Source organism: Colossoma macropomum, unplaced genomic scaffold (assembly GCF_904425465.1).
Source record: "Colossoma macropomum unplaced genomic scaffold, Colossoma_macropomum, whole genome shotgun sequence".
Classification (NCBI taxonomy): domain Eukaryota; kingdom Metazoa; phylum Chordata; class Actinopteri; order Characiformes; family Serrasalmidae; genus Colossoma; species Colossoma macropomum.
In genome coordinates this window covers 34,868,191-34,880,616 of record NW_023494793.1, presented here as the reverse complement: position 1 = coordinate 34,880,616, position 12,426 = coordinate 34,868,191, and the positions used below count along the sequence as shown (strand labels likewise).

The 12,426-nt window shown below is 40.0% G+C and overlaps 1 protein-coding gene across 1 annotated transcript in view; it reads right to left on the bottom strand.

The window, feature by feature from the left end:
• Nucleotides 1–12,166, bottom strand: part of tbc1d22b (TBC1 domain family, member 22B) — an 83,158-nt gene extending 70,992 nt beyond the window's left edge. Inside the window, exons 1-3 of the mRNA XM_036579359.1 lie at nucleotides 11,891–12,166; nucleotides 2,602–2,960; nucleotides 532–699 (exon numbers count right to left, since the gene is read on the bottom strand). Of these exons, the coding sequence (XP_036435252.1) occupies nucleotides 532–699; nucleotides 2,602–2,960; nucleotides 11,891–11,946 (583 nt within the window). The 5' untranslated portion in view covers nucleotides 11,947–12,166. The remainder of the gene's footprint in view (nucleotides 1–531; nucleotides 700–2,601; nucleotides 2,961–11,890) is intronic.
• Nucleotides 12,167–12,426: the final 260 nt, after the last annotated feature.

The window sequence follows — 12,426 nt, the reverse complement described above, 5'->3', positions numbered from 1 at the left end:
AATCTCAAAAAAAAGTGAAGACATCAGTAACATCAGTTAAGATTGCATGATATTTTAGTGTTAAAAATGAAATAAACAGCCTTACTGACTATGCAGGGAAAGTGTCCTTATGCTGCTGCGAGTCACCCTGCAAAGCCTAAAATATTAATTCACAAGTGAGAGCTGTCGGGTCAGATTTAGAGCCACTTTTCCGGACTACAGGTCACACGTCTACAAATTGCTACATTCATCAACCACTGTAAGTCGTTCACTGAACATGGAGGATACTTCAAAATGACAACCTCAGTTGGGCAGATTAACCTGCTCGAGGGGTGCGCAGCACAACGTCTGCATGATGCTTGTACCATCTTTAAATATTTCTACCTGAGAGGTCTTCAAATCCCTAAACAGCAGTGTGTGCGTTCTGAAGACTTACAACACTGACAAAACACTGCAGGCAGGCCGTACGGTCCCAAGTACAGACTGACTCATTCAGCTGAACATTCATTCAGCTGTTTTGTTTTGCTCATCGTTTCTTGCTTTTCCACTTACCGAGGTCTGTGTTGGGACTGGCTAGTAACTGTCTGAACTTATCCAGCCGGGTCTTCTCCCGCACGGTCATGGGTGGAGCTCCTGACGCATTCTGGTCCGAAATGCGGGCGACCAGTGGGATGACGGGCCGTACGGGGAGAGACTGCTGTTTCTGAAGCATGCCACGCACTGGAGGACACGAAACACATCAATAAACCGTGAAAAGAGAGCAGAACAGACAGCAGGACCAGAATTTATTTTAACAAGGTCACATACACTCCCCTTTAAATGTTTGAGGGACAGCTTAAGTGTACGCCAACCAAGTGTACTGATGAAGTAAGAACCTGTTTATTTGTTTAAATTGAGGGGCTGGCAACTTATGCTCTTAACTAGAATGTCTGGTCAGCTAGCTAACAGGCTAAAATATAGCTACCAGACCAAACAACTCCATCATTAATATCACAGACTTGAATTAAAGTACTTACGCTATAATTAACTGTAAAAAGGCAGAATAAAAGTCTAAAAAAATGTCACTTGAATGGATTACACACTTCAAACGCTCGTGTTTTAGTGAGAAGTTGCGCCAAACCCAGACTGAATCCCAAATGGCTCCGTACTCCGTAAATAGTGTTCTAGCTATGAAAGTTTAGAAATTCTAGCCTCTACAGCCGAATAGTGCATCATTTATCGAGTGTGGATGTGTCTGAGTCCCAAATGACTATTTCTTAGCAATATTTTGCACCGTTGGGCTGCAGGATCCAGTATTTGAATTCCTATGTAGTGCACTATGTAGGGAGCAGGGAGCCATTTGAGATTCAGCCCCAGCGTGAGAAGAGGAGCGCTGCTGGATTGGTGCTAAATAAGACTCAGTGGTAATTTGGGGACCAAGAGTACTTATAAAGTGAAAGTTCTGCATTGAACAGTGCTGTGGTATCATATGTTACACAAGAAAAGGTTAAAAAAAAAAATCATGAAATGACTGCAGTGTTCAGCAATGGGCGACCGAATGTTCTCCTCATTCAGCGGTCCATGGTTGCTTGGCAACAATACCGTATGCTAAAGGAACTATATTTCTTGGCGGAATACTTATTTATCTCTTAATAACTCAAATACTTTTCTGAAAAAAATATGATAAAATACACATTTATGTTGGCTGCCGTGCCATTTTATAAAAGCAATAAGCCACTTGCGCAGTGCGTACTGCGATTTTATCACGGGGAAGGGAGTTTTAGGCGGAGAACACCCTTCCCTGTGATAAAATTGCAGTAATGCACGGCCTCTCGGGGCTTACTGCTTTATTATTTGTGGTATTCCGGTATAAAGGAATGACCTTAAGAAGAATTTTAACAAGTATACCAGATGAACCAATATATCTCCCACTACTACTTTCAATGTAGAAATTCATCTTATTCATGTTATTTCAATTGAACTGATTTTTTTTTTTTATTTAAACAGCTGTAAAAAATTATAATCAGTGTATTCCTACAGCAAAAGTTTTCTCAGCATAAAAACAGCATAAAGCTGTTTGCTGACACTTTGAATACATTTTGCAACACTAGTAAAAAAAATAAATAAAGAGTAGCCGTATGAATAATAGGTTTAATAATGCATTACTTGATACTTTTCTTTTCTGAACTATTGTTAAAAGTGCATTCTGAAACACTTTCACCCCAAACAGTTTGAGTGCTGATTAGGGCTAACATCACAACAAGGGGACAAAATGCATGGACCTATGCATGGCATTATACTCAAAGTAGGACTTTTGTCAGCTGTTACTTCCATTTCACAGTTTTTGCAACAGCACAATCAAATCAGATTTGTAATAAAAGCTAAAAATATGGCCTATTTATTTTAAAAAACATCCTCAAACATACAGAGTATATGTTACATGATAAAGCACTGTTAGGGTTGTGTTTATGATTAGAAAGGCTCTTCCTTGCAGCTGTACCACCTCCTGGCTTGGCAGATGCTGCTATCCTTGTGTTTGGATGTGTCAGCAGTACAGAAACAGCTCATATGTGGCTGTATTAATTAAAACACATGTTATAAAATGTAAACACGGACAAGCCAACTCAATTATGGATACCATACCTGTATTACTATTCAGCTGGGCATCACTATTGGACTTCACCACCCTGCCATTGGTGGGCTCACTGTCAATCTTCAGCTGATCTTGGCAGAGCTCTGTGCTTACTGGCTCCAGTCTGTTCAGTGGCTGGGGCTGCGGCTCTGTGTCAGTAGAGTGCTTGGACACTTTGAGACGAGGCGTTTGAGGCTTGGAGTGCGATTGTGCGGGAATGGAAGAGGGGTGTGCTGGAGCGAAGAAGTCATTGTCTTCTTCATCATCGATGTCCCAAGCATCGTTAGTGCTGCGTGCAAACTCGTGGAATGTGGATGGCTTCTTTGATTTGATGTTCGCAACGTTTGTCTTTGGAGTGTCTTTGAGAAACCTGAACATTTGGAAAGGCAAAAGAAACAAGTTTGAGATCTTTTTGTCAGATACAAAGCAGAACAGAAAATGTAACATTCAACAAACAATTTCAACCACATTCTCAAAAATAACAGAGGGAGCACAAAAAACTAAATGCTCTCGACTTGAATAGTTGAGCTCAAAGGGCAACACAGTGGGACTCCGACCACAGCAATAACTGAAACGAATGAAAACGATGCAAAGTCAAACACGACAGGGCCGTTATCCATGCAGACAGCAGGCAGAGAGCAGCACTTACGAGCGAAGTACCCGCGGGTCCAGCGGAGGGTACTGCGCCCCATAGATAGGCTGCAAGCTGAGAGAGAACAAATGTTTGGAGAGATAGAGTGAGAGGGCGAGAAAGACAGAATGAAAAGAAAGAAGGAAGGTCACGCTGTTAAGCATTAGATCAATTGTTTCCACTTACGTGAAAAATAATCACATTTGGGATGTAAATTTTGGTAAATTCTTTGCATCACTAACAGATCATTCGCCTGTGAGCCTAAAATCAAGGACTTGATCCATCAAAAGACCAATTATGAAACGGACAGTTCCAGTTCTGAAATCTGACTGGCTGAGCTACGTTCAAAGCCGTTGTGAAATACTTAGCTACTGGAATATTTGCACACTTATTAGCATACATCAACTGACTTCTACATTCATATAGCCAGAGATTAAAAAGTGTTCTTTGTATAGACTGTGGAACACAGCACTAACAGAAGGGCCCAGGCAATAGCGTGTAAACGAAGTAAATAATCCTAAACTGTATTAAATTTTGCATTACTGGTCAGCAGCTTTCCTCACATAATTCTTCTGGTTATAGGTTTCATGAAACATTCACTTAGTCACAAAATTCTCAACATTATTCTGGCTCTCATTACTTGCTTCAACCCACGGCTGCTCCCATAATCCCACTGCCCTCTCATGAACTGAGCAAACAATTCATCATATCCCGATAACCTAATCTTGCAAATTTGAAGATAAAAAGAGTAGCTATGTGATTTTAGTTAATAACATGTATGTAACCTGTCACAAAAAGCATACAAGTCCAGTACAACACCAACACTAAGCTTATCACTCACGAACACTGAGGGGACTGTCCACCATCCTTCTAGAGTTTAGGATCACTGAGATTAATAACTGTCTAATGACACTGATTTATCAGTCTACTCAGGCTTTAGCAGGAACCTCAGTGTTTGTAAACACATCATTTCGGAGTTCTTGGTTAGAGTATGTCTTTAGACGCAGTGCGCTGATTTTAAAATGGGTAATAAACAGGTAATGTAAAGGTAACTATTTTAAATACTGCATTGTCCCGTTACACCCCAACCTGGTCTATAACTTTGCACACTCGTGTGTAATGCTTTGCATCACACCTTTTACTTATCACTTGTAAGTGTTTGCTTCTGATATAATACATTATTTTAGTTGTGCAATCATTCTCTAGAAAAAGTGATCCAGAATTTTTTTTAAGCTGTGTGTTTTATTTTTTTTTAGCAGGCCTATCTTGCGGAACCATTTGCCTACTGCAACCTCATGCGTATAATTCAAAAATGTTCCTCCTGAACTTGAATGATACAAATAGAAACAGTTTATTGGAAATTATATTAAATTAAAGGATCTTTTTTTTTAAAAGTATTCGTCAAATAATTGTTGATTTGTTGGTGAACATTTAATCAGTCAATCATTTACATCCTTACAACAGTCTAATAAGAGTTCTGTACACCCACCCACACCCAGAGAGAGAGAGAGAGAGAGAGAGAGAGAGAGAGAGAGAGAGAGAGAGAGAGAGAGAGAGAGAGAGAGAGAGCAGCAAATAAAAGCATAAATATCTCTTCCAGTGGAATTTATGTGAATATGAGCTAGGAAATATCATTAATTACATCTATTGGCTCAGTACAGATCGTGCTCTAATGCACTTTTGGCACAGCAGTGACGAGTCCATGAACTGAGCAATTTATTCAAAGCTATTGGAGATTCCTTTAAAGAGGAAAGAATAGCCTGGACTTTGGCTTCACGTAACAAGAAGATAAATGCAGTATCTTTGCTCTGCATTACAGTGCTAAATAACACATTCAGATGGCAATATTTTTGGAATTTCCACACAAGACCACAAAAAGTCTTGGCAAAATCACACTGTGCTCTTGCCAAAATGCTTTGTAATACGGCTCTCATCAATTTTAACCTGAACAAAGACAAATAATCTTCTAAATATGTAAATTGGCGGAAACAGGCTGCTTCCCCAGCCCTCATTTGCTGTGTGTTTACACAGGGATATGCAAGCAGCAAATGAACTGGCCTCTAAGCAGTCCGCCAGAGGCAACAGTTATCTTCACCGCATGGTGTGCATCCATCCTGTTCCCCACACACACACACACCCACCCACCACCACCCCACACAGTGATTAGTGAACACCACCGTTGTGTTATAGCTGGCCCTCTACACTAAAGTCCCATTAGCTGCAAAAATAACACAACAATATAATAAATGGCTTTAGTTTACTCTTGTCTGGATCTGCTGCACTGAGCTGGCACCGGCTCTCACCACTTGGTTGGTGAACTGTTCAAATATAAAACTCAATTACTTTCACTGGTGGCCCGCATCCATGTTTGGTGGACCGGTCCTCTTTCTGGCACCTTTCTGAAAGCCTGTGATGTTCGGCATGAACCTTTTAAGCATATGTAAATATGCATGGCAACACAGCGGTGAAGTCAAGAAGCAAAAGCTGCAACCAGCTGTGACTTGCAGAAATGATGTATATGTGTAGGTGTTAAGGTATGTATGTACAGTCATACAAAAAGTATGAACACACATGTTTTGTTGAATTCCTAAGTGAAAGCAAGTTAACACATCCTCTACAGAGATCACACATATGGATTTCTGAAAATTTTAGTGCACAATTTCTATTTCTTCAATGTGGAGGATGTGTTAACTTTTTTCACTTAGAAAATCAACAAAACTTGTAATTTGACCAGGGGTGTTGCATATAACAGTATATATGTGAAAATATATCAGGATTTACTTTAAAACTCTCATTCTTACACCCTTAGGAAAAAAAAGGTAAACTATCACTGGGGCAGGATCCCTCTTGTCACTGGAGTGGTTCCCTCAATGGTACATCTCCATACCTTTAGTCAGTGAACATAACTGTACCAAAATCCATTGAAATTATATTTTCTAAGCTGTATTGACTCCACACACCCCGTCTCGTCTCCAGGCTTTCATTTTATTGTTCTGTTTTAAAACATTAGATTATGAAAAGGTACAAATACGAAATTTTCACCTGGAAAAACGTATTTAAGGTTCACAACTGGACCTTAAAACCACTGATGTACCTTTGAGAGAACATTTACATTGTTTGTACCTTGATGAACAAAAAATGTACCTGCACAGATCCTTTATTTCTAACAGTGTACCTTAAAAGCTGTTAATATTATGAGTCAAGTTTGTGTCCGATGCTGGTTTAACTGGAATATAAATTCTGAGAATATCCGCTGATTTTATATTTAAATTTAAAATCTGAACGTTTTAGATAAGCAGTGATTTACTACATGATACGATTATCAGCTCATATTTCTCAATCAACAGAAAGTCAGGCTTTCAGTCTCAAATAATATTGCATTTCTTATTTTTCATCAGTTCTCTTCATCTAAAGAGGTTAGTGTGTTAAACAATGTTATTCTCATGCTAAAGGTTTGGATAATTTTACATGTTTGCATTATTTGAACTATGGCGATGTTTAGATTAACCAAGTCGGCCTGTTCTTTTTATGAGCTGGCGAATTGTGCTTCATATGACCAGGGTCTTTACACTTCTCACTATGTAAAGGACAAAGTTATGACATTTTCTTATAACAGCAACAATGTATAACCACAAGGGAATCACATAATCCAAGTGCTCCTGACAGCTGGGTTCAGAAAGATTTTAACTGAAACGAACACGCAAAATAAAAATGAAACAAACTGGAAAAGATACATGGTTGGCTCAGTAAAGCTGCAAATGACATTATCGGTAAACACCACCTGTTCTCTGCTCCACATCAGTTTTGTTTTCCTTCTACACAAATACTGGGAACTCTAACCTGAACAGCATACATAAGATGTTGCACTAACTAAAAATTCTCTTTGCACAAGATCAGCATGAATCTACATACTAAAATGAATGCCATCCCACACTAATTGATCAATAATATGACCCTCAAAAGTCCCCACACAGACTGTCCTTGTGCTACTGTACCACATACACAGTTTTGCTGAGGTTGCTCAACAGCGCTGGGTGTCATTTTCACATTTGCTAATCCCCCATGAGGACCAATTACATGAGCATGTGACCACTCGCATTACAGCAGGACCCCACCTGCTGCCCTCCAGCTGCAACGGATCCTCCACAGCAAACACTCACTGTTTTCAGACACCCTCTGATTACACACAGGCTCAACAATAAGGGCTTTTTTGGGTCATGCCCTATTCATTGTTCAACAAGAAAAGTCAAATAACACAGAGTTTCAAGTGTCCTTGTAAGGTACCAGAGGTCCAGCCTTGATTTCACACACTAACATTAACAGGACAAGCAAAGCTACACCAATGAACTCAAGTTGTCTCTATAAATTTTGGTTCACGATAGTATCAGGATTTGTCGATCTGTCTATCATCAACCAGCCTATCCATCTATCCATCTTTCCATCTATCCATCTAGCTATTTAGCCAGCCAGCCAGCCAGCCAGCCAGCCAGTCATCCAGCCAGCCAGCTAGCCAGCCATCCAGCTAAGCAGCCAGCCAGCCAGCCAGCCAGCCATTTAGACAGCCAGCCAGCAAGCCATCTAGCCAACCAGCCAGCCAACCAGCCATCTAGCCAACCAGCCAGCCATCCATCTATCTAGATAGCCAGCCAGCGATTAGAACTAGAACTGCGATTGGTTAGAATGCTTAAGCACACAGCATTAAAAAAATACATTCTGATTGCTCATTTGCATATTGCAGCCATCTGCAATATCATGCATTACAAAAGCCAAAATATTGTGATTAACCAACAATACACTGTTCAGCCCCACACTGACCACTGTAATAGAACATCACCAAACAAGCCTCAAGGAGGCCCTTCACCAAAACATTCTAGATCTACACATGTTCTGGTAAAGGTAGAAAGGTAAAAAGTGTCTACAACAAGCTACTCAAGAAACGCATTACACAACATAGCATGTAGCTTCTAAAATGGTGATGAGAACTGAAGATAAAGCAGTGAGTATCATTCAGCTAAAGGGAAGTATCTAACAGCTGTCAATGTCAGGAGATCATTGTGGCCGTTAGGGCTTCCTCTTTAAAGCAGGACCGAGTAAGAGAAAAGAAAAACCACAACACTTAATCTCTCAGAACATCACACATTATTCATGCAAGTCATTGCTATTACAACCACTAGTGGAACAAAATGATTCCTACAAGTGGTGCAACTGTGCAACTAAAATCAGCTCACTCTGCCCACAATCAGCATTAATGTAATATGCCTCAATCAGCCAGCTCTGCACATACAAAACCCACTGCAAACTTTCCAGAAAGTCTCCGACTCTTATCTGAACACTGAGAATGGTTAGCACACTAATTCTGATACCATAATACTGAGATATGAACACTTGTGAACCTTGAACACTGAGGAACAGGGAGATTCCAGGCCCAAGAGACATCTGCATTCTGTTTAATTCATGTACAAAATATCAAAAACCAATACACCAAAAGAAAATGGATTTGAATGTTATTTAACACATATTGATTACATTTTTTGATCTATTAATATGCCATTTTGATTGACCTAAAGGCTCAAGAACGGCAGTCAATTGCAGTCAAGGGGCGTAACAGATAAAACAGAGCGCCAATTTACAGTATTAAATTAAAGTGGATTCCCTCTGTTGACTAAAAGCTGACTAGGCAAAATAGCAAAACATATAACTTCACAATACTTCCAGACATTTTTACAGGGCACTCTATGGGCCCATATCTTACATTTTTCTTGCACTTCATTTTTCTCTCTGAGGTCCACTTTTGCCTTTGGTATGTGTTTATGTACCAAAAACATAATTAATTTCTACATGCTCAACTTCCAACCTCTCTTTTTACCTTTAACATTACATATAACAACTCATAAGACACATGCTGGTTTCCCAGCCTTTCTGGCTATTTTGTGTTGTGGACATTGTGACCCCTGGTTCCTATCAGACAAGCTACATCAGCGCATTCAATAACCTGAAAAGTAAAGCAATCTGAGTCTCTGCAGTGAACCATTTCGCCTCAAACCACTCCAAATCACTTTGTTTACGTCCCAACGACTGAAAACATTTGGAAATTCGGTGGAATTCCCCTTTAACTGTTCTTTAGGCTATTGTCTCCACCGCTGTCTGCAACTAGGCACACTACTGACTCACTTCACATGCTTTTAAGAGATCTTATGAGTCCATCTATTCCTTATGCAGCGCTTATGAGCGCTAAAAGCCTCACTGTGTGTAATATGTAAGGTTGAGGCTGAACTAGCAGATGGAGAGAGAAACCGTAGCAGCCGGTTTAATGGAGCTCAGTAGCCAGCAGTGATGAATTAGCCTACAGGTGCTGAATTACTTCGCCAGGAAAAGTAGATCTTTATAAAACATTCTCCACAGAAACTTATAATTCCCGGTCAGCTCACCTTCCGGGACCCTTTGCGTTCCTCCTCCAAAAATGAAAGAGAGAGCTCATATCACCCCCATCTTGAAAGAAGTGCACTGGCTACCTGACTCGTTTACATCTCAGAATGTCTCTGTGTTTATGTTCCAACACGTGATCTTAGATCTACAGATACTGGCCTTCTGCAAAAATACCTTCTGTGGAACTCAATTCCACCTTGTATTAGACAGTCAAGCTCAGCGCACACATTTAAGAAACTTTTGAAAGTGTTCCTCTTTAACTCAGCGTTTAATTAAAATTCTGTGCCTCTTTTGGTATTTATCTTTTTCATTTGATCTGTGTCGTCGCCTTATAAGATTTTAAATTAACACTAATAGTTTCTTTCATTAGTGTTAAGCTTTTTTTTTTTTAAAAAAAAAGCAGACCAGGCTGAAACATTTCTCAGAACTTCTCTATGAAAGGCTGTAAGCCGAACAGGCAGATATATGTAAATATGTTTAAATAGGTTTTTTGTGACCTCACATAAACAAGCAATTCAATTGTGCTGCTTAGTTTCCCTATATGGACTGACGTGTGAACTGCATGTTTTAAAATTTTAGCAATGTTTATACACTACATCACACTCTTCTCATGATAAAGGCCTTTTAAAGCCACCTAACCAGGACTAGATGTGCTCGCAGGTGGTCAGTGTTATTTAAGCACTGACAGCATGTAGACTGTAACATAATTCATAACAACAACGATAAACATCGTCACACTGCCCAGCCCAACTGCCTAGCTTCATGGAACAGGACGTAATACTAAAACATATAAAAAGTTAGTTGTGAGTGGTACTTGTGAGGGCTGCCATGTGAGAAGTGGCAAACTTTACACAGCTAAGTTAGCTACAATGGAGCCATAAGCAGTTACTTAGCAAGCAGTGTTTATTTTCAAATGCTAACTTGAATATATTTGTAAGGAATCTACATTTTCCTCGGTTTCACATTAAACCTAATCCCTAATTCCTTTTTTCAGGTTAATTTTGGGTTCTACTGAATTTCTTTGCTGTCACACCACTGGCATCTCTTCCTAGCTTTAGCATTTCAGTTCATTTTTAGTCTAAATTAGTTCAAAAGGCTTCCCAAAAAAAGAAAATTAGCATTTAAAGAACTTCAGTTTATACAGTGACCGATGCTGAAAGTATTAAAAAGTACTTCTTAGTACTTCTTAGCACTAGCTCAGACACTTAGCATTTAGCAATTTAGCATGCTGATCATTTTTTCCTCAACTTGGTTTCTGGTAGCTTTTACTTTTATATGAGCCATTATTTCATTCAGCAACAAGTCTCACCTGAAAGTGAAAATGCCACAGATGTTTCAAAATCTCTGCATAAATTAATGGTTAAGATGTAAACAAAGCCGCTCAGAGTGCTTTGGTGTGAAATGCTATGTTTTAGTGCAACTAGCTGAGTCAGAATCGTCCATAGTGGTGGTGATAGGAACCAGACGTCTAGAATGTAATGCCTCTAAAAGCTCCCTCACAGAAAGTCATTACATGAAGTGCTGATAAATAAGTTGCCTGGTGAATTAGATGTTGTTTTACAAGCTTTCGGCCTAAAGGTATTTTTCACAGTGGAGAGGGAGAAGTAGACCTTCATGTAGGGTGCTGTAAGGCAAAATAGCTCACAAAGAAACTTATTTTTCTGACTTCACCACTATTTTACCTTTAACATTACATATAACAACTCATAAGACACATGTTGGTTTCCCAGCCTTTCTGGCTATTTTGTGTTGTGGACATTGTGACCCCTGGTTCCTATTAGACAAGCTACATCGGCGCATTTACTTGAAAAGTAAAGCAATCTGAGTCATCTGCAGTGAACCATTTCGCCTCAAACCACTCCAAATCACTTTGTTTACATCCCAACGACTGAAAACATTTGGAAATTCGGTGGAATTCCCCTTTAACTGTTCTTTAGGCTATTGTCTCCGCCGCTGTCTGCAACTAGGCACACTACTGACTCACTTCACATGCTTTTAAGAGATCTTATGAGTCCATCTATTCCTTATGCAGCGCTTATGAGCGCTAAAAGACTCACTGTGTGTAATATATGTAAGGTTGAGGCTGAACTAGCAGATGGAGAGAGAAACCGTAGCAGCCGGTTTAATGGAGCTCAGTAGCCAGCAGTGACGAATTAGCCTACAGGTGCTGAATTACTTCGCCAGGAAAAGTAGATCTTTATAAAACATTCTCCACAGAAACTAATAATTCCCGGTCAGCTCACCTTCCGGGACCCTTTGCGTTCCTCCTCCAAAAATGAAGTTTGTTTTCGGTGGCCATGGCTGGAGAACACCGAGCTGTGCCCTAAAAACACTCGAAAACCGACCCTGAACCGGTGACACACATCGGACTTCGGTGATTAAAAGTCCCGGTTGGGCTGTTCGTGTTGTCCCGGGCCGTTTTTCGACGTTTTAAATCTGTCAGTCTTTCTGTTTTTATCAGCAGAAAGTGAGAGGATGATACTTCGCGCTGGACGCCGCCATCTTGGGACGGCGCTCCGCCAGTGTGATTGGATGAAGAGCCAAACAGGTGCAGTGAATTGGGCCAATGGGAGCGGATAAATTATAATAATGGGCGGGGAAAGTGGAAATACGCTTCGTTTTGGATTTTAACAGGTGTAAGGAGGCAGGTAGGACATAAAGGGCCTGTTTCTCAGACCCACATAACGCCTAAAGCTAAACTAAATGGGATTTTTATGGTCAAATAGTACCATTTAGATCATTTAGTCCAAGACTAAGCTTAAAAGAATAGTTTGTTTAC